This window comes from Dama dama, chromosome 27 (genome assembly GCF_033118175.1).
Source record: "Dama dama isolate Ldn47 chromosome 27, ASM3311817v1, whole genome shotgun sequence".
Lineage (NCBI taxonomy): Eukaryota > Metazoa > Chordata > Mammalia > Artiodactyla > Cervidae > Dama > Dama dama.
The window spans coordinates 57,874,529-57,896,310 of record NC_083707.1 but is presented as its reverse complement, the minus strand read 5'-3'; the positions used below and the strand labels follow the sequence as shown (position 1 = coordinate 57,896,310).

Genomic DNA, 21,782 nt, shown 5'->3' with positions numbered 1-21,782 from the left:
CCCATGAACTGTGTACACGGTGGATCATACCATCCAGGATAAACATATGAGTCTATGAAGGCATCATAGCAACACAAAAACAATGGCGATGTGCAAAGGACATACTGTGATTTTACCAAGAAAAGAGAACATTTTAACCTCAAGGTATATTAAATTCACTACCTTTGATGCTTTTTAATGACCAGTGATAAAGAAAATACATGTAGACCCAAAAAACCAAAAAAAAAAAATCTAGATTTTTTTTTTTTTTTTTGCTAAAAAGTTGCATTGGGGCCAGTTATCATGCTACAAATACTAAACAGATTATCACAGAACGCTTAATAAACACAGAGAACTTGTCTACCTTAGATATTCACAAAATCTGATTCACACCCTGTTTAAGAAACACAAGCGTTTGTGACATAAACGAAGCCACCCTTGGCGTTGCTCGTCGCCTCCCACAAAGGGTCATCCACTCTCCAGGGTTTTTCTGGAAGCTCTTGGCCCTGCGGGCACTGATTTCAGCAGGCACCACTTCAGTTCCTGACATGGCTTCTCAACGCACAGCGTCAGGACCAGCCCAGCGATGAAGGTAAGCAAGCAGTGTCCCAAGAAGAGATAGAACTAGAGAGAGAGGGGGACAGGGTGGACACAGTCTTACTACAAGATTCCGGTTGTGTTTGGGCCCTCAAGGGCCCCATCCTGGCTGTATGAAATAGATCTATAAGACAAACAGCTGCAAACATTAAAAATAAAGAGAAGGAAAGAACGATACTACCCTGTACTGAAGTCCCCCCTTCAATAAAACAAAGGACAATAGGCTTTTGAGAAGTAAACAGAAGCAGCTTCTCGTGAAGCCAATAGCTTGTACTGCTCCAGGAGAGAACAAAGGGTGACACCGCGTCCAGCTGGGGGCGGGGCCGCCTCACCATGTTGACGTCTGTGTAGTGAATCAGCGTCTCCTGAAGCCCGTTGTAGAGGATGATGAGGGTGGGGTGCACCAGGTAACAAGCGTAGCTGATGCTGGCCAGGGAAGTCCAGACTCCGCAGGAGAGCAGCCGAGTCACCAGGCCTGGGGGGAAAGGCACCGATTCCTGGAGCGGTGAGCCCCTCCTGCGCCTGGGGATACAGGGGCTCACCGCAGTCCCTCTGGGTCCTGCCCCTGAGTCTGTGAACCTTCTTCTAAGAAGGTCTTTATTCATTATATATTTTCTGGGTTTGTTCTGGCCATGCCGTGCAGCCTGTGGAATCCTAGTTCCTTGACAGGGTATCAGATTCTCACAGCCCGCATTGGAAGGGCTGAGTCTTAACCCTCAGACCACCAAGGAAGTCCATGTTCTTTTTAATTGTGTGCTAAGTTGCTTCACTCGTGTCCAACTCTCTGCAACCCCGTGGACTGTAGCCCACCAGGCTCCTCTGTCCATGGAGATTCTCCAGGCAAGAACACTGGAGTGGGTTGCCATTTGCTTTTCCAGGGGATCATCCCAATCCAGGGATCAAACCCACATCTCCTGCATCTCCTGCAGTGGCAATCGGGTTCTTTACCACTATCGCCACCTGGAGAATGAACTAAAACAGATAAGCCAAAGCCAAAAACAAAACAAACTTCAACTCCCCATTGTAGACATATAATAAGAGATGCTCATATTGAGTTTACAGCCAGTTTATTTCCTTAGTGTGGTTTCAACCTCTGAGCACAAAACATTCCACATATAAAACAAGGTGCACAGTCCCTTGGCCGGCCTGGGTTCTGATTCAAGGCACAGCACGCAAGCTGCTGGACCTCAGGACAAGGGCGGGAACACCGAGTGGCCCCAGAGCCTTCACATTGTGTAAGTGGTGTGTCTTCTGCAACGGGGCTGTCCCCTCTGATAGCTGTGAGCCACTTGTGGCTATTGAATTTAAAGGAATTAAAATAAGAACAATGAACCATTCCCTTGCTGAATAAAACCAATGGCTCTCTGCAGTGGGGTAAATGGTGGTATTCCCCCAAAGCTGTGTCCGCCTGGAACCTCAGAATTGGAAATAAGGGTCTTTGCAGATGTCATATGGGCTTCCTTGGTGGCTCAGACGGTAAAGAATCTGCCTGCAATGCAGTAGACCTGGGTTTGATCCCTGACTCGGGAAGATGCCCTGGAGAAGGAAATGATGTAATTAAGGTAAGGAATGAGAGGTCAGGTCATCTTGGATTAGGGTGGGCCCTGAATCCAAAATGTCCTGGAAACAGACAGAAAGGAGACACAGACGCAGAGGAGAGACGCGGGGAGACAACCACGTGGAGACGGGGACAGAGACTGGAGTGACGCGCGGAGGCTGTCCAGGACCCCGGAGAGGGCGGGATGGAGTCCCTTCAGAGCTCCCGGAAGGACCTTGCCCACGCCTTGATCTGGAATTTCTAGCCTGCAGAACTGAGTGCTCAAGCTCAGTCGCTCAGTCGTGTCCGACTCTTTGCGACCCCATGGACTGTAGCCTGCCAGGCTCCTCTGTCCATGAGGATTCTCCAGACAAGAACACTGGAGTGGGTTGCCATGCCCTCCTCTAGGGGAGCTTCCCGACCCAGGATAGAACCCAAATCTCCTGCGTCTCATGCATCGCAGGCAGATTTTTTTTACCTTCTGAGCCATCTCCAAAACCAGAAAATCAATTTCTGTTACTTCAAGCCACACACACATACACACACAGAAAAGAAAACATCTAGACTAATCTTTTAAAATCACAAACCAGATCATGTCACGTGGCACTTAGAATAAAATCCAAGTTCCTCCGGAGGCCCTGATGGCCTGGCATGATCCGAGCCCTGCCTTCTTCTCTGTCCTCACTCCCATCTCTCTCCTGCCTGGATCCGTGACCCCTGACTCACTGGTTCTCTTCCTGTTCTCCTCACCCACTCAGCATGTTCCACACTGGAGAACTCTGCCTTAGGATTCCATCTGCCTGGACTGCTTTTGTACCACGTATTTGCAAATGCACCCCTAATCCAGTTACCCTCCCACCCCTGAATTTTTTTTTTAATTTTTGGTCTTGATGCAAGGCTTGCAGGATCTTAGTTCTCTGACCAGGGATCGAACCCATATCCTTGGCAATGAAAGCATGGAGTCCTAACCACTGGGCGGCCAGGAAATTCCCCTGGCTTGTTTTTACTCACCATATTTATCTGCATCTGAAATTGTATTACAAATATATTTACTTCATGTGGCTCTGGGTTCATTTCCTATGGCTGCTGTAATAACCTACACAAACACGGTGGCTTAAGACAACAGAAATTTGCTCTCTCATCAAAATCAACATCACGGGCCAAGATCAAGGTGTGGATGGGGTCACATGCTCTGGAGAGTCTGTGGGAGAATCCACGCCTCGTCTCTTCCGGCTCTGGTGCCTTGACATTCCATGGCTTGCAGTCACAGCAGTCCACTCAACACCAGCGTTTTCAAGTCTCTCTCTGCCGAATCTTCATGTCATCAGCGCCTCTGTGTGTGTGTGAAACCTCCCTCTGCCTCCTCTATAGGGAAACCTGTGATTGCTTTCAGGACCCACCCAAATAATCCAAAATAATCTCCCCTTCTCAAGATCCTTAACTACAGCAGCAAGTTGCCAAGGATTTAGGACCTAATGATGGAGACCATTATTCAGGCTGCTAGTCTCCTGGTCTCACACTTTCCCTACCCCATAGCAATCTCCTACAGAGAGGGATTTTTCTTATTTATTGTGATATCCTCAGCATCCAGAGCAGTGCTTGGCATAGAGCGACCTTTCAATTAAGTATTTTATGCAATCAAGTGAATAAATATAACTCATAGTCAAAAGGCGCCTTTGCCCCCATGTGAATCTCAAATGGTGAACCAAGCTACTCCTGTGAAACAAACAAAATAGTTGTAGAATTAAGTCAGTAAAAAAAATCCACGCCAAGATATGAAAGTAACCTCAGTGCCTATCAACAGATAAATGGAGGGAATTCCCTGGTGGTCCCAGTGGTTAGGACTCTGTGCCAAAGGTGTAGGTTTGATCCCTGGGCAGGGAACTAAGATCTTGAAAGCAAACAAAAATAGATGAATGGATAAGAAGATGTAGCTTATATGTATATATACAACAAAACACTTGTTGTTTAGTCGCTAAGTCATCCGCAACTATTTGTGACCCCTTGCACTGTAGCCTGCCAGGCTCACTCAGTCCATGGGATTTCCCAGGCAAGAATACTGGAGTGAATTTCCTTCTCCAGGGAATCTTCCTGACCCAGGGATTGAACCTGCATCTCTTACATCCTCTGCATTGGCAGGTGGATTCTTCTTTACCAGCGAGCCACCTGAGAAATCTAACCAATTATTCTTGGCCTACAGGGCTGTCGCATTAGACAGGAATCCTGGGATGCTTGCCGGCACATCCGAGCTGGCCTGTGCCAGGCCAGGGAGAGTAGCTGTTCATGTTCTGAGACTGTCAACAGTTCACAGTCATTGTCATCAATGGAGGTCATGGGATCCAAACCCGTAAATGCAAATACATCAGTCAGAACCCAGCCTGATTCCCCTGCAACATCGTTCTCCATAGAAGGGAAAGCTTTTAACGCTGAAATATTAAAGGACAGATCTCTCAGCATTCTGCACACATAAAAGTGCATGAACAATCTGACCAAACACCTTCAGTGGGGAGAGGGGCTGGCCTGCGGAAATGAAGAGGGGCTTCAGGCTGCGTCCTGAGGCCCAGACTCGCTTTCCAGCTGTGTGACCTTCACAGCCGGCTTCATCTCCAGGCCCCACTTTCCTCGCTGAGAACAGAGCTGTTTATAGCCCTACCTGTAGCCGTGTGGCCAGTGCCACCCGGGGCCACGGGTGAAGTTCTCCGCAGGGCCTGACCTGAGCTTGCATTCAGTAAGCAGGACTCGTTATGTTCACTTCATCAGGCTTTTCCAACCACCTTTGCTGAGGCTAACGGGTTTGGGTTCACAGGCCAAGTTTTAAACTCATCCCGATTATTTCCCGGGTAGGGAAGGGGTGCAAATGTGTGGTGTCTCCACTTGGGAGATTCCTGCCAGCCTTTCTTGGTCATCTGCTGATACCTAAAGCACCTCGTGGGATTCTCTGGTGGCTGAGACAGTAAAGAATCTGCCTGCAATGCAAGAGACACGGGTTTGATCCCAGGGTCGGGAAGATCACCTGGAGAAGGGAACAGCAACCCACTCCAGTCTTCTTGCCTGGAGAATCCCATGGACAGAGGAGCCTGGCAGGCTCTAGAGTCCATGGGGGGTCGCAAAGAGTCGGACACGGCTGAGTGACTCACAGTAGCAGACGAGCAGGTACCTTGTGGCCAATAGAGAGGAAAGGAGGGAAAAGTCAGGTGATCTGAACAGACATTTCTAATCTAGAGAAGATCCTTTCTTTCCATTTAAGCTCTTTATCTGTTCCACTCTGAAAGGCTGGCTCAACAGAAAGAGTGTCCCCATTATCAAAGGGCTGAGGGGGTGTTGCTAACTCTTTAGTTCACATGGTCAGAGGGGGAGACAATGGTGGGAGTGAGTCCCAGAACTGCGGTTTTCTTCCTCATGACATTACCATACCTGCTCACTTCCAATTTCTTCTTCTTTTTTTTTTTTTTAAAGCATTTTCTTTCTTTTGTTAAAAAAAAAAGCTTATTTATTTATTTGATTTTCTGCACTAAGTCTTACTTGCAGGACTCAGGATCTTTCGGTTGTGGCATATGAGCTCATAGTTTCAGCACCTGGGATCTAGTTCCCCAACCAGGGGTCAAACCCAGGCTCCCTGCATTGGGATCGTGGAGTCTTAGCCACAGGACTACCAGGAAGTGCCTATTTTAATTTCTAAACTAGCTTCATTGGAGAGGCTGCCAATTTTTCTTTTAGAAAAATTTTTTCTTTTATATACAGCATGTGTATATAAACCAGTATAAACATCTCAAACAGAATATAAGGGTAAGTAAGTAAGTGTTAGAAACTCAGTCATGTCCGACTCTTTGCGACCCCATGGACTGCAGCCCACCAGGCTCCTCTGTCCATGGGATTTTCCAGGCAAGGATACTGGAGTGGCTTGCCACCTCCTTCTCCAGAATATACGGGTAGGTTTCCCCAAATATGTAGACAAAGGGTGTCTTTCAGTCTCTGTCAGTCCTTCATCGGTCAATACTAGTCCGTGTACACGTGTTCTCACATTGTCGCCCTTAACAGACCAGCGTCTGAGCCCCCCGCAAGCCCGATGCTGCATCCTACCTCCATAGCCTTCCTGACATGCGAACAGGACCCAGCCCACGGCCGCCGCCCACACGGTCCGGTGGAGGCCTTGGTAGACAGCAGCAGCGACGGAGGAGGTGGGGGAGACGTCGTCCACCGTGTAGGCCAGGGCGACCACTAGCAGGAGAGTCGACAGGGAGCACCCCCAGCCCAGCAGAGCCTGCCCCTGGGGGAGAGGAGAGGCTCTGCTCACAGCCCATCCTGGCCACGGGACATGTCATCCCTGTTACACTGACATTTGGTGTGTTATCAGTCACTTTCAGGGCCTATTGGTAAACCTCTGGACTGGAACAGAAAGCTCAGCTTAGTGGTTACGAAGGGTCAGGGTGGGGGCGGGGTGGGGGCCAGAAGGGTGTGTGACCACGTCCACGAGGGTGACCTTCGTGGTGGCAGGGGAGCTCTGCACCTTGATGGGGGCGATGGTCACACAAACCTACAGACATGATAAAATTGCACAAAACTGTACACACGCACAAACGCGTACGCGTGAAACTGCTGGATCTAAGGCTGATGGACTGTGTCAACGTCAGTGTCTCGGTTGGGATCATATCCCATAGTTACAGAACATCTTACTGGTGGAGAAACAAGGGTTGACGATTCACAAGATCTCTACTACTTTTGCAACTTATAGTGAATTTTGAATCATTTTTACAGTTAAAAGAAAGAAGGAAAGGTAATGCTCTAGTTGTGCCCCCCACCACTCCGAACCTCCCACTCTGTTCCAACCAAATAGGGCTCCTCAATTGGTTCTGCCCCCACCCTAAATGTGACAGCCCCCAGCACACAGCCCACACCTGGGCCAGGCCCGTCACTGGGGACACAGCATGGCGGAAGGAATGGGAGAATGGAGACGTTTCCAGCACACAGAATAGCCCCGTGAGTTAAATTCAGTCAGTATTACTGGGCTCAGTTCAAGATCTTAGATTTCACCTTATCTGACCTTTTCAGGGAGTTAAGACTCTTGAGAGTCCCTTGGACAGCAAGGAGATCCAACCAGTTCATCCTAAAGGAAATCAGTCCTGAATATTCATTGGAAGGACTGATGTTGAAGCTGAAACTCCAGTACTTTGGCCACCTGATTCGCAGAACTGATTCATTGGAAAAGACCCTGATGCTGGGAAAGGTTGAAGGCAGGAGGAGAAGGGGATGACAGAGGATGAGATGGTTGGATGGCATCAGGAGTTTGAGTAAGCCCCAGGAGTTGGTGATGGACAGGGAGGCCTGGTGCACTGCAGACAATGGGGTCGCAAAGAGTCGGACACGACTGAGCGACTGAACTGAACTGACTGACCTTTTTAGACCCAGACCCATCTTCCAAGGGTCTCTCTTGCTTCTTATTATTCTACTGTCTCATCTCTAAAGAGAAGCTCTCCCTCAGGTCTCAGGCTCCTGCCTCAGGTTCTGGCGACAGGGAACGAAGTTACTTCCTCAAGAGCTCTCTGCGAGCCTCTTCTTTGAGCCTAGGGTTCCTTTCGCTCTTAGAATGCACGCTGCCTTATCTCATTCCTACTACACGGAACATGCCTCAGCGGCCTCGGGCGGGGACTCTGTGTTCTTTTCTGGCTTAGAGTTTGTCCCTGGCCTACTCATTCTTCTAAGTCATTCCTCCAGCTGAGCCTGACTTGTGTTCCAGCTCTATACTCCCTGGTCCTGACCTGGTCCTTGAAGCGGCTCCCAAATGCCCCATCTCATCGTAGGCTTTCCCCTCTGTCCACACCCACTTTCTCCTTGGGCATTATGAACCTGGACTACACTAAAGCACCTCGTGTGTGTGCGTGTGTGTGTGTGTGTGTGTGTCTGTGCATGTATGTGTGTGTGTGCATGCATGTGTGTGCATGTGTGTGTGCATGTGTGTGTGTGCGTGTGTGTGCATGTGTGTGTGTGTGCATGTGTGCGTGTGTGTGCGTGTGTCGGATCTTCGTTCTTGCACGAGGGCTTTCTCTGGTTGCGGCGAGCGGGAGCTGCTCCTGTATGTGGCCTTCTCCTCGCGGGGACTTCTGTGGAGCCCAGGCTCGTGGCATACCCGTTTCGGCAGTCTTGGTGCTTAGTTGCAGGCTTAGTTGCTCTGAGACACATGGAATCTTCCCGCACCAGGGATCGAACCCATGTGCCCTGCATTGCAAGGTGGATCCTTAACCACCGGACCACAGAGAAGTCCCAAAGCACCTCTGAATGGCCTTCTGTTAGAACGTACAACCTGACTGTGCATTTTCAAGGAAGCATCGTCACTCCAGCCTACAGGAAAAGTCCTGTAGCCCTGTGGATCCATCGCTTCCCGTGACGCTCTAGCTCCTTTTCCTGCTACGAGCAACACAAGGCTTTCCCAGGCCCAGGGCCTCGTCTCTAGAACATTTAGATGAGGTGCCTACAAGACCTCAACACACCAAAGGAGGGCCTAGCAGAGGGGGTCTGGGGTCAGCATGGCCCCCGAATAGTGCAAGGGAATTCTTGACCCTTCTTTCCCTGAGAAGCAAATTATCCTCCATTCATTTATTGAGTGATTGCAGAACCAGATGCTAGAAATTCAGAGGTGTGTAGGAACATGTTCTGCCCTCAAGGTCTTGTGGATCAACAGAAGTCATATAAGTAGGTTTTGCACCTTAAATGACACAATGGACCAGCTAGACCTAATTGATATCTATAGGACATTTCACCCCAAAACAATCAACTTCACCTTTTTCTCAAGTGCACACGGAACCTTCTCCAGAATAGATCACATCCTGGGCCATAAATGTGGTCTTGGAAAATTCAAAAAAATTGAAATCATTCCAGTCATCTTTTCTGACCACAGTGCAGTAAGATTAGATCTCAATTACAGGAAAAAAATTGTTAAAAATTCAAACATATGGAGGCTAAATAACACGCTTCTGAATAACCAACAAATCATAGAAGAAATCAAAAAAGAAATCAAAATATGTATAGAAATGAATGAAAATGAAAACACAACAACCCAAAACCTATGGGACACTGTAAAAGCAGTGCTAAGGGGAAGGTTCATAGCATTACAGGCTTACATCAAGAAACAAGAAAAAAGCCAAATAAATAACCTAACTCTACACCTAAAGCAATTAGAGAAGGAAGAAATGAAGAACCCCAGAGTTAGCAGAAGGAAAGAAATCTTAAAAATTAGGGCAGAAATAAATGCAAAAGAAACTAAAGAGACCATAGCAAAACTCAACAAAGCTAAAAGCTGGTTTTTTGAAAAAATAAACAAAATTGACAAACCATTAGCAAGACTCATTAAGAAACAAAGAGAGAAGAACCAAATTAACAAAATTAGAAATGAAAATGGCGAGATCACAACAGACAACACTGAAATACAAAGGATCACAAGAGACTACTACCAGCAGCTCTATGCCAATAAAATGGACAACTTGGATGAAATGGACAAATTCTTAGAAAAGTATAACTTTCCAAAACTGAACCAGGAAGAAATAGAAGATCTTAACAGACCCATCACAAGCAAGGAAATCGAAACTGTAATCAAAAATCTTCCAGCAAACAAAAGCCCAGGACCAGATGGCTTCACAGCTGAATTCTACCAAAAATTTGGAGAAGAGCTAACACCTATCTTACTCAAACTCGTCCAGAAAATTGCAGATGAAGGTAAACTTCCAAACTCATTCTATGAGGCCACCATCACCCTAATTCCAAAACCAGACAAAGATGCCACAAAAAAAGAAAACTACAGGCCAATATCACTGATGAACATAGATGCAAAAATCCTTAACAAAATTCTAGCAAACAGAATCCAACAACATATTAAAAAAATCATACACCATGACCAAGTGGGCTTTATCCCAGGAATGCAAGGATTCTTTAATATCCACAAATCAATCAATGTAATACACCACATTAACAAATTGAAAGATAAAAACCATATGATTATCTCAATAGATGCAGAGAAAGCCTTTGACAAAATTCAACACCCATTTATGATTAAAACTCTCCAGAAAGCAGGAATAGAAGGAACATACCTCAACATAATAAAAGCTATATATGACAAACCCACAGCAAGCATCACCCTCAATGGTGAAAAATTGAAAGCATTTCCCCTGAAATCAGGAACAAGACAAGGGTGCCCACTCTCACCACTACTATTCAACATAGTGTTGGAAGTTTTGGCCACAGCAATCAGAGCAGAAAAAGAAGTAAAAGGAATCCAGATAGGAAAAGAAGAAGTGAAACTCTCGCTGTTTGCAGATGACATGATCCTCTACATAGAAAACCCTAAAGACTCTTCCAGAAAATTACTAGAGCTAATCAATGAATATAGTAAGGTTGCAGGATATAAAATTAACACACAGAAATCCCTTGCATTCCTATATACTAACAATGAAAAAACAGAAAGAGAAATTAAGGAAACAATACCATTCACCATTGCAACAAAAAGAATAAAATACTTAGGAGTACATCTATCTAAAGAAACAAAAGACCTATACATAGAAAACTATAAAACACTGATGAAAGAAATCAAAGAGGACACAAACAGATGGAGAAACATACCATGTTCATGGATTGGAAGAATCAATATTGTCAAAATGGCTATTCTACCCAAAGCAATCTATAGATTCAATGCAATCCCTATCAAGCTACCAACGGTATTTTTCACAGAACTAGAACAAATAATTTCACAATTTGTATGGAAATACAAAAAACCTCGAATAGCCAAAGTAATCTTGAGAAAGAAGAATGGAACTGGAGTAATCAACCTGCCTGACTTCAGACTCTACTACAAAGCCACAGTCATCAAGACAGTATGGTACTGGCACAAAGACAGAAATATAGATCAATGGAACAGAATAGAAAGCCCAGAGATAAACCCACGAACCTATGGACACCTTATCTTTGACAAAGGAGGTAAAGATATACAATGGAAAAAAGACAACCTCCTTAACAAGTGGTGCTGGGATAACTGGTCAACCACTTGTAAAAGAATGAAACTAGAACACTTTCTAACACCATACACAAAAATAAACTCAAAATGGATTAAAGATCTAAATGTAAGACCAGAAACTATAAAACTCCTAGAGGAGAACACAGGCAAAACACTCTCCGACATAAATCACAGCAAGATCCTCTATGACCCACCTCCCAGAATATTGGAAATAAAAGCAAAACTAAACAAATGGGACCTAATGAAACTTAAAAGCTTTTGCGCTACAAAGGAAACTATAAGTAAGGTGAAAAGACAGCCCTCAGATTGGGAGAAAATAATAGCAAATGAAGAAACAGACAAAGGATTAATCTCAAAAATATACAAGCAACTCTTGAAGCTCAATTCCAGAAAAATAAATGACCCAATCAAAAAATGGGCCAAAGAACTAAACAGACATTTCTCCAAAGAAGACACACAGATGGCTAACAAACACATGAAAAGATGCTCAACATCACTCATTATTAGAGAAATGCAAATCAAAACCACAATGAGGTACCATTACACGCCAGTCAGGATGGCTGCTATCCAAAACTCTACAAGCAATAAATGCTGGAGAGGGTGTGGACAAAAGGGAACCCTCTTACACTGTTGGTGGGAATGCAAACTAGTACAGCCACTATGGAAAACAGTGTGGAGATTTCTTTAAAAACTGGAAATAGAACTGCCATATGACCCAGCAATCCCACTTCTGGGCATACACACTGAGGAAACCAGATCTGAAAGAGACACGTGCACCCCAATGTTCATCGCAGCACTGTTTATAATAGCCAGGACATGGAAGCAACCTAGATGCCCATCAGCAGATGAATGGATAAGGAAGCTGTGGTACATATACACCATGGAATATTACTCAGCCATTAAAAAGAATTCATTTGAACCAGTCCTAATGAGATGGATGAAGCTGGAGCCCCTTATACAGAGTGAAGTAAGCCAGAAAGATAAAGAACATTACAGCATACTGACACATGTATATGGAATTTAGAAAGGTGATAACGATAACCCTATATGCAGAACAGAAAAAGAGACACAGAAATACAGAACAGCCTTTTGAACTTTGTGGGAGAATGTGAGGGTGGGATATTTCAAAAGAACAGCATGTATACTATCTATGGTGAAACAGATCACCAGCCCAGGTGGGATGCACGAGACAAGTGCTCTGGCCTGGTGCACTGGGAAGACCCAGAGGAATCGGGTGGAGAGGGAGGTGGGAGGGGGGATCGGGATTGGGAATACATGTAAATCCATGGCTGATTCATATCAATGTATGACAAAACCCACTGGAAAAAAATAATAATAATAATAAAAAAAAAAAGAATTCATTTGAATCAGTTCTAATGAGATGGATGAAACTGGAGCCCATTATACAGAGTGAAGTAAGCCAGAAAGATAAAGAACATTACAGCATACTAACACATATATATGGAATTTAGAAAGATGGTAACGATAACCCTATATACAAAACAGAAAAAGAGACACAGAAGTACAGAACAGACTTTTGAACTCTGTGGGAGAAGGTGAGGGTGGGATGTTTCAAAAGAACAGCATGTATATTATCTATGGTGAAACAGATCACCAGCCCAGGTGGGATGCATGAGACAAGTGCTCGAGGCTGGTGCACTGGGAAGACCCAGAGGAATCGGGTGGAGAGGGAGGTGGGAGGGGGGATCGGGATGGGGAATACGTGTAAATCTATGGCTGATTCATGTCAATGTATGACAAAACCCACTGAAAAATAAATAAATAAATAAAGGAGAAATTGAAAAAAAAAAGAAAAAGAAAAGGCAGAGGAACCAGAGAACAAATTGCCAACATCCGTTGGACCATCAAAAAAGCAAGAGAGTTCCCAAAAAACATCTACTTCTGCTTTATTGACTATGCCAAAGCCTTTGACTGTGTGGATCACCACAAACAGTGGAAAATTCTGAAAGAGATGGGAATACCAGACCACCTGACCTGCCTCTTGAGAAATCTGTATGCAGGTCAGGAAGCAACACTTAGAACTGGACATGGAACAACAGACTGGTTCCAAATAGGAAAAGGAGTATGTCAAGGCTGTATATTGTCACCCTGCTTATTTAACTTATATGCAGAGTATATCATGAGAAACGCTGGGCTGGAGGAAGCACAAGTTAGAATCAAGATTGCCAGGAGAAATATCAAGAACTTCAGATATGCAGATGACACCATCCTTATGGCAGAAAGTGAAGAAGAACTAAAGAGCCTCTTGATGAAAGAGGAGGGAGAAAAAGCTGGCTTAAAGCTCAACATTCAGAAAATTAAGATCGTGGCATCCGGTCCCATCACTTCATGGCAAATAGATGGGGAAACAGTGGAAACAGTGAAAGAGTTTATTTTGGGGGGCTCCAAAATCACTGCAGATGGTGATTGCAGCCATGAAATCACTTACTTACTCCTTGGAAGAAAAGTTATGACCAACATAGACAGCATATTAAAAAACAGAGATATTGCTTTTCCAACAAAGGTCAATCTAGTCAAAGCTATGGTTTTTCCAGTAGTCATGTATGGATGTGAGAGTTGGACTATAAAGAAAGCTGAGTGCCAAAGAATTGATGCTTTTGAACTGCGGTGTTGGAGAAGACTCTTGAGAGTCCCTTGGACTGCAAGGCGATCCAACCAGTTCATCCTAAAGAAAATCAGTCCTGAATATTCATTGGAAGGACTGATGTTGAAGCTGAAACTCCAATACTTTGGCCACCTGATGGGAAGAACTGACTCATGTGAAAAGACCCTGATGCTGGGAAAGGTTGAAGGCAGGGGGAGAAGAGGACAACAGAGGATGAGATGGTTGGATGGCATCACTGATTCGATGGACATGAGTTTGAGTAAACTCCAGGAGTTGGTGATGGACCGGGAGGCCTGGAGTGCTGTGGTTCATGGGGTCGCAAAGAGTCAGACACGACTGAGCGACTGAACTGAACTGAGGCTAAGGTAGTGCTTTAGACAGATTGCCCTGAGGGTGGATTTGAGATCAGACTGGAGGCAAGAAAACTAGTGAAGATTCCAGGTAAGAGAAGAGATGGGCTTGAACAAGGTGAGGTGGAAGGGCCATGAGAGACCAGTAGGAGAAACAGTCCAAGAGACGTGGTGGATGACCAAATTGGGGGGGTGGGCAAGAGGCAGGAGGCATCCAAGATGAACCCAGGTTTCCAGCTTGACCTATGACCTTGGATGGTGAACCAGAATGATTACCCACAGGGAAGAAACCCCATCTGGAAGGCAAAGCAACAGCTTTCTAAACACCTCACAACCTGATTCCCAGACGGAACCATCAAATCTGACCAAGAATCTTATTTCTGGAAGCCAAACAGCTTTTGCTATTAAAGAAAATCCAGCCCACGTCACCATGACCTTCCAGAAAAGGGGCTTGCCCTTGCCATCTCAGCGGGTGTGTTTTCCCACATCAGAGGTTTCTCTGGGTCTGTACCAGGGCTCCAGTGGGTGGCACCCGGCTGGGTGCTGGATCCAGAGCTTTCTAAGGGGAGCTCAGTGAGAACAGCAGAGAATCAGGGAAGAAGATAAGGTTCCTCTTATTCTCCGGCATCAAGAGCCGTTGCGGACACACCACAGCAGAGTCAAGTACCCGGAAGTCTGCCTCCTGCCCAGGGCTTTGGAAGAGCCTGGCCAAGGACAGTCTGACCCCAAGTGAAGCTGGTTCCTACAGCGAGGCATGGGGGGGCCATGTACCTTGGTTCTCAGAATGTCTGCCTGGTGATGGTGCATGAAAACGCTCAGTAAGAGGCCCACGAGGAAAGGCCCGTATCGACAGTAGGGCTTCGTGTAATACTCCAAGAAATACAGTCTGGCTGCCTCTTCACTGAAAAACACAAGGACAAAAGGCCAGAGGTTACATCTGATCTGGACGTGGATAAAGGCATCTCTCAGACGTTCACTGGGACAATCAGCAAACCCAAAGACACCGGGAGTACGTGAGTTCCTTTCTTCAGTGATGATCCGCCAACAGTGCCCTCACGACCCTGCCTTGGGCCACGGCTGGCTTCTGAAATTCCAAAGTCCCTTGGAACCTGGGACCCAAGAAAATATGATGACTGCGTTCTTTTTAAATAGCTGTTTCCAGTGGCTAGCATGTCAGGATAGCTCTAAAAGTGTGGTTCCCAGAAGTGAAGCTCTTCTGAACAATGTGAACCTCTTCGTGGAAGCTCTCACAAAATTGGGTGGCTTGGGCTCCAGCCCTGGAGATTCACATTCAGTTGGTTCAGGGTGGTACTTGCTGGAAGCATCAGTGAGATGTCAATCCCCACCCCCTAACAGGTGACTCTCATTTGCATCTGGGGTTGAGAACCACGGGGCAGAGCGAACCACCTTCTCGGCCACCCAGCTGCGCGCATGGAAGCTGATGGCGTGATGGGAAGGGCTTGGTGCCTCTCTGGTCTAAAAGCCTGGGGTGTGCTCAGGCACTCATCCATTCATCTGTTCCACTCGCAATGCATTCTGGGCACTTTTTTTTTTCTTTTTGGCCATGCTGTGTGGCATGTGGGATCTGAGTTCCCTGACCAGGGATCAAACCCGCGCCCCCTGCAATGGAAGCATGGAGTCCCAACCACTGGACTGCCAGGGAAGCCCCTTGGGCACTTCTGTGCCATGCACAGTTCTGGGCTGTTTCACCCTGGGAGGTCAGTGAAGGCTGCTCTGAGAAGGGGACAGGCGTACAGACACCTGTAGGGTGTGAAGGAGCTTGCCTTGCCCAGATCTGGACTCTAGAGGAACAGCGTTCTCCTGTGAGGGAACAGCAAGTTCGAGGACTCTGCGGAGGGAGCCTGTTGGGTGTGTGGAGGGAAGGAGGCTGCTGAGACCTGTCCAGAGTCAGCGGGTGGGGGAGAGACAGACGACGCCAGACAGGGATTCTGCCCTGAGAACAATGGAAGGATTGGGCAGATGACTGACAGCATCCAGTTTCCATCTGCATCAGCCTGACTGCTGCGCTGAGAACAGATGAGCAGGAGATCTCACCGGCTTTCCCTGCAGAAGACTCAGGGCGGTACCGAGGAGTAACTGCTACACATACGCCATCGGAAAGGCAAAGTGGCGTAGTGGGTGAGGTCCTAGGTTCAGCTGACACCTGCGCCACTTACTAGGCGTGTGACCTCGAAGGGGCAACCCCAACCTCGTTACATTTCTGTCTCTGCATCCCACCATAGAGCTTCCCAGCAGCAGTTCACCCCTGGAGGAGAGACGCCATGCAGCCACGTGGGGGCGCCCCTTCCCTCCCAGAAGCGTTTCAGTGGGCGAGAGTGAGCTCTGAGCTCAGAGCAGATCCCCAGCGCCCGCTGAGTCAGAGGTTTGGAAACAAACACGCAATGCACTTTCCCATCAGGCCGAACAGTTCCCGCCCAGGTTTCCGCAGGAGCCGACGTGCGCAGGGCTGAGAGCCTGGCATCCGTTCAGCAGCCCTGCCTGGGAGGTCCCGGCCATCCTGAGGGCCGGCGAGGGGCAGAGCCGGCGGGCTGGGAACCGCGGCGGTTACCTGGCTTCTGACGGAGCTGCCACCGGAAGGCTGTGAGCCCGCGTGAGCAGAGCGGAGGCGGCGCACGACGCCAGGAGCAGCGAGGCCCCGAGCAGGACGAGGGCACGCTGACTTCTGCAAAGAAGAGAGCACGGTCACGTTCCTTCTCACGCTGGGGCTACCGGAGGCTGGCGGATGTGGCAACCAGAGGTGCTTCCTGCCAGCCTGCCTTTGTGAGAGGCTGACGTGGGGCCAAGTGTGTCCAGAGCTGGGCTGGAGTTAAAAAGCCTGAGTTAGACTTTAGTCTTGAGCATTTATTAGTAGCCCAGTCCTGGGCAGTGAAATCCTTGCCTTCGAATAGCTTCATCTTCCTGCTGAAATTTACCGTGACGAGACGGAGCTGGGGAAAGCCCCTTGCCACCCACGAAGCACTAAACGGACTGAAGTGGACGGACTTCCCTGGGGGGTCCAGTGGTTAAGACTCTGTACTTCCACTGCAGCGGGCACGGGTTCCATCCCTGCTCGGGGAACTAAGATCCCACATGCCGCTAGGTGTGACGAAAAGAAAAATAAAAAAAGTAACAATAATAACAAAAATTAAGAAGTGGTGATTGATTCAGGAGAGAGATGACTGGCAGGCACAGGTGAGGCACAGTGGAGGGGCCAGAGTAACAGGGGGACCCGGGGATCCTCCCCCAACCCAGATGCAAATCTGGAAAGTGTAAGGGTTCAGATAGTTCATGTGGAGGTAAGAATGAGGGCAAGGGTGTGGAACAGGGGAACAAGGAAGGCCAATGCAAGGCACTATCACGGTGGCCAATGCTCAGTTCTTCCAGAATGTTCTGTGGAGCCTTCTGAAATGCACCTTAAAACTGTCCAAAGGGGGTAAAAGAAAGCAGCATTTTCCTACCATCTTCTATTCCCCCTTGGGTCAAAGGTAGCCCCACAAAAATTAATTCCTCCAAAATTTGGGACTCCGTACGTAGGCCGAGAGGGTTCGGTTCTGAGGCAGGAAATGAGGTGTCAGGACAGCGTGGTTGTTATCTCCTGGGAATCAGGAGGGTTAGGACCAGGAGGGTCTGCAGTGGAAGAGGTGTCCCACACGGATGTCAGACCAACCAGGCACAACCCTGCCTTGGCAATTCTAGTCCACTGCGGAAGTTGCCATGGTTCTTCATGAGGAAGAGATGAGATGCCATTTGCTTCCCACCACAGTGATTTAGGGAGTAAGTCATCGTCTAGAGCGCCAGTTCTAGCTCAGTATTAGTGCTGGGAGTGCAAGAGGCATCTTAGCTAGTGGTGCAGTAATTGACTAGTAATGTCTGCCATGAATGAACGTGGGCCGGGGAGGTATCATAACCATGCTGTATATTTACCATGCCTTTTTTTTTTGGCTGAATCACGGCTCGGTGGTAAAGAACCCATCTGCCAATGTAGGAGATGTGAGTTTGATCCCTGAGTAGGGAAGATCCCCTGGAGAAGGAAATGGCAACCCACACCAGTGTTCTTGCCTGGGAAATCCCATGGACAGAGGAGCCTGCTGAGGATACAGTCTATGGGGTCGCCAAAGGACACGACTCAGTGACTAAACAACCACCACCACCCCCAGGAAGCATGCAGGATCTTAGTTCCCTAACCGGGGATCGAACCCACACGACCTGCAGTGAAAGGGCAGGTTCTTAACCACTGGCCACCAGGAAGTCCCAATTCATCATGACTTTTGCAGACCCTCCAGTTCCATCCTCCTTTAGCATTACTAGAATTCTACACGAGTATGTTCGCTGAGGGGAAAAAGCCCTACCTTTTATACCTCCTTCCATTTAGAGGCCCAGCGTGGGACCACAGTCACAGGCTTGGGCAGCGCTGGTTTCCAGGCAAGGGAACTGAGAACCTCCTCCCATGACGGCCCCTCAGAAAGATGCTGACACCGGGGCCAGGCTGTCTGGGTCACAGGGACACTCAAGCAGGTTCCCACCAGGTCTAGAGTGCAGAGGTACTGAGAACTCATTGTCCTTGGTGGATGGGTGGGTGGTAACCCATCCGGTCAGGCCATCCAATAAAAACCCACATCCACTTGAGTAAATATTTGTCTAACTCCCTGGGGAACTGGAGCCCACACCGTGGCACCTCTACTTAGGAGTCAGACACATCTCCGCTGGCTATCACAGCTGCAAAGACTCTACTAAAAGCTTCCTAGGACAGACTGTTCTGGGCTGGATCGTGTCCCCCAGACCTGCAAATTCTAACCTCCACGACCTCAAAGTGTGGCTCCGTTTGGAGATGGAGTCATTAGAGAGATAATTAAGGCGAAATGAGGTCGGTCGTTGAGGTGCGTCTTAATCCAGTGGGACTTGTGTCTTTATAAGAAGAGGAGATTAGCACACAGAGAGCCCCGAGGGAAGACCACGCGAGGAGGCACGGCCGTCTACAAGCCAAGGAGAGAGGGCTTGGGAGAAGCCAGCGCTTCCTTCACTAAATTCCCTAAATGCCAGCAGTCAGGGCATCCTGCGGCCAGGGCGCCTCCGACGGAGCCGGTAGAGGCTTGCCCGGCCTCCTTGGCCAAGGCTCCAGGGTTGGCCGAGCCGCGCACCTGCCCCCCTAACCCCCTCTGTGCCTAGTGGAAGCGTGGAACATTTTTTACATTTTTTTTTTAAAGTAGTCAACCAAAATCTCTTACATTTGCAGTTAGAAAACTTCATATGCTTCAGATATGCATGTAAAAAAATAGATCTGCCTTTTAAAAAATTGTTCAATTCTTAGATTAAATTAAAATTAGGATGCATTTTCCTTGCCCAAGATGCTTGACTGTTTGCATAGCACTGGAGTGGGCAACATCACAGGTCAGCCTGTGATTTAAATGTCTCCTTGCAAAGAGCATTAACAGGTAACCACAAAACAGAGCTAGTCAACACATATTTGGAATTCAGCCCCATGCCCAGTAATCAAAGACTTACAAATTAGATGTGAAAAATGAATGTTTTCTTATATATCTTAAAATAATAATTTCTAAAAAGCAAGATATAGATCTTGTTAATAGTCCATATTGGCAATGGTATAATTAGATGACCAGAGGACTGAATATTGCTACAACCTTTAAGGCAAGCAATTTGTCACAAAATTTTTGTTAAGAATCTGCATTCTAGAAATATCAGAGTTGGAGACAAATGGTAACTACAAAGATGTTTCTGAGACTGTTATTGATAAAAGCACAAAATTGGAAATAATCTATTTAACACTAGAAGAAGGTATAGGTAAACTATAGTGCATTCACAAATATGAGATATTACACAGACATTGAAAGTCTGTTTACTTAAGGGACTTCCCTGGTGGTCCAGTGGTTAAGACTCCGCCTGCCAATGCAGGGGACATGGGTTCGATCCTTGGTCTGAGAAGATTCCATATGCCTCGGGATAGCTAAGTCTGCCAGTCACAGCTGCTTGGCCTGTGTGTACAGTCACTGATGTTTGTGCCTAGAGCCCTTGCTCTGAGACAAGATAAGTCACCAAAGTGAGAGGCCCGAGCTCTGCAACCAGAGAAAGCCCATGAAGCATCAAAGACCCAGAACAGCCAAAAATAAACAAAAATAATGTTTTTAAAGTACATTCACTTGAACAATAAAATATAGGAAAACGATTACATCATTAAACTATTAGAACAAATGTCTAAAGTATATATGCAGAACTCTTTCATGTATAAAAAACTGTGCAGAATAAAAGAAGTGAAGAATAAACATCAAAATATCGACAGTGAAATCACTCTCCTTAAGTGAGGAAACAGGCCTAGGGTGATTGTTTTTTTACCCTTTCTTTAGCGTAATGTGTTCCACTGTTTCTTCAATTGAACATTTATTTGAACAAAGAAGAATAATAAATCTTTTAAAATATGGCATGGATAATCCACAACTTTTAAGTTTTCCTGTGAATCATTGAGGCCTTAGAGCTTTTCTAAAACTAACAAAAATTAAGGCGATAAATATCCAAGGTGGAGAAGCAGGTACACTGATGTGTTACTTGGGGTGCTGTAAATTATTTCACTCTTTCTGAAGAGTAATTTCACGATATGAAACAAGCACTGCAAAATTGTTCTTCCCCTTTGACCTAATAATTCCACCAGGAAACAGGTCCCCAAGGAAATAAATACAGAGGAGGAGAAAGTGGCATGTTCAAAGACAAGTGCTGACGAGCCATTCATAATCATGAAACACTGGAAACAATCTAAGTGCCCACCACAAAAGATGGCACATAAATCCTAAACCTGACAAGCCAGCAGGTCACATCCATATGCGGAAATGTTTATAAGAACAGTGAAGTGGAAAGAAACACAAAGATTAGAAGAGAACTCAGAAGAAGTAAACAGTGGTGGAGTCAGGGTCCACACGCTTCTGAAAAGTGAGTTTCTAAATTCTAAATTGTAAGAGCTGCTTTGTCCAGAACTGGGGGCTCTCTAAGAGTTTGAAGAAAGAGGCCAGGTGAGCAGAAACACTTGTTTCGATTAGACTCACTTTCCGTGGATGAAGACGATCACCGGGGTTGTGAGATGGAATTGAAAGTCATTGGCAAGGTACCACGTCCAGCCATTGCACTGGAAAGAGACCAGCACAGGTCACTCCTCTCCTCCACGTAACCAGTCGCTCACGTCCCGGGACCAGGAGGAGGAACTCGGGGGCGGGTGAGGCGATTTCCACGGGAAGAGAAAGGACTTGAGTTAAAGATATTTCACAAACCTCATCTCAACTCTGGAGAAGGAAATGGCAACCCACTCCAGTATTCTTGCCCAGAGAATCCCATGGATGGAGGAGCCTGGAGGGCTGCTGTCCATGGGGTCACACAGAATCGGACACGACTGAAATGACTTAGCATGCATGCGTGCATTGGAGAAGGAAACGGCAACCCACTCCAGTGTTCTTGCCTGGAGAATCCCAGGGACAGCGGAGCCCGCTGGGCTGCCGTCCATGGGGCCGCACAGAGTCGGGCACGGCTGAAGCGACTCAGCAGCAGCAGCATCTCAACTCACCCTCCTAACAATCCCAGGGGAGTAGGTGTTGTTCTGACCACTTTACACACTGGAAATTCAGACATGCTTTCTCTCTTGTTTAAAATAACAATCACAGCTAATCTCCCAGGGCAGTGGTGGGAACTGAATTCCAC

The 21,782-nt window shown here is 46.9% G+C and overlaps 1 protein-coding gene across 1 annotated transcript in view; it reads right to left on the bottom strand.

Annotated features, from left to right (window-relative positions):
- Window positions 1-248: 248 nt before the first annotated feature.
- LOC133047629 (O-acyltransferase like protein-like) overlaps window positions 249-21,782 on the bottom strand; it is a 68,677-nt gene continuing 47,143 nt past the window's right edge. The window contains exons 10-15 of the mRNA XM_061130921.1: window positions 21,137-21,216; window positions 16,657-16,770; window positions 14,859-14,988; window positions 6,194-6,380; window positions 909-1,051; window positions 249-603 (exon numbers count right to left, since the gene is read on the bottom strand). Of these exons, the coding sequence (XP_060986904.1) occupies window positions 448-603; window positions 909-1,051; window positions 6,194-6,380; window positions 14,859-14,988; window positions 16,657-16,770; window positions 21,137-21,216 (810 nt within the window). The 3' untranslated portion in view covers window positions 249-447. The remainder of the gene's footprint in view (window positions 604-908; window positions 1,052-6,193; window positions 6,381-14,858; window positions 14,989-16,656; window positions 16,771-21,136; window positions 21,217-21,782) is intronic.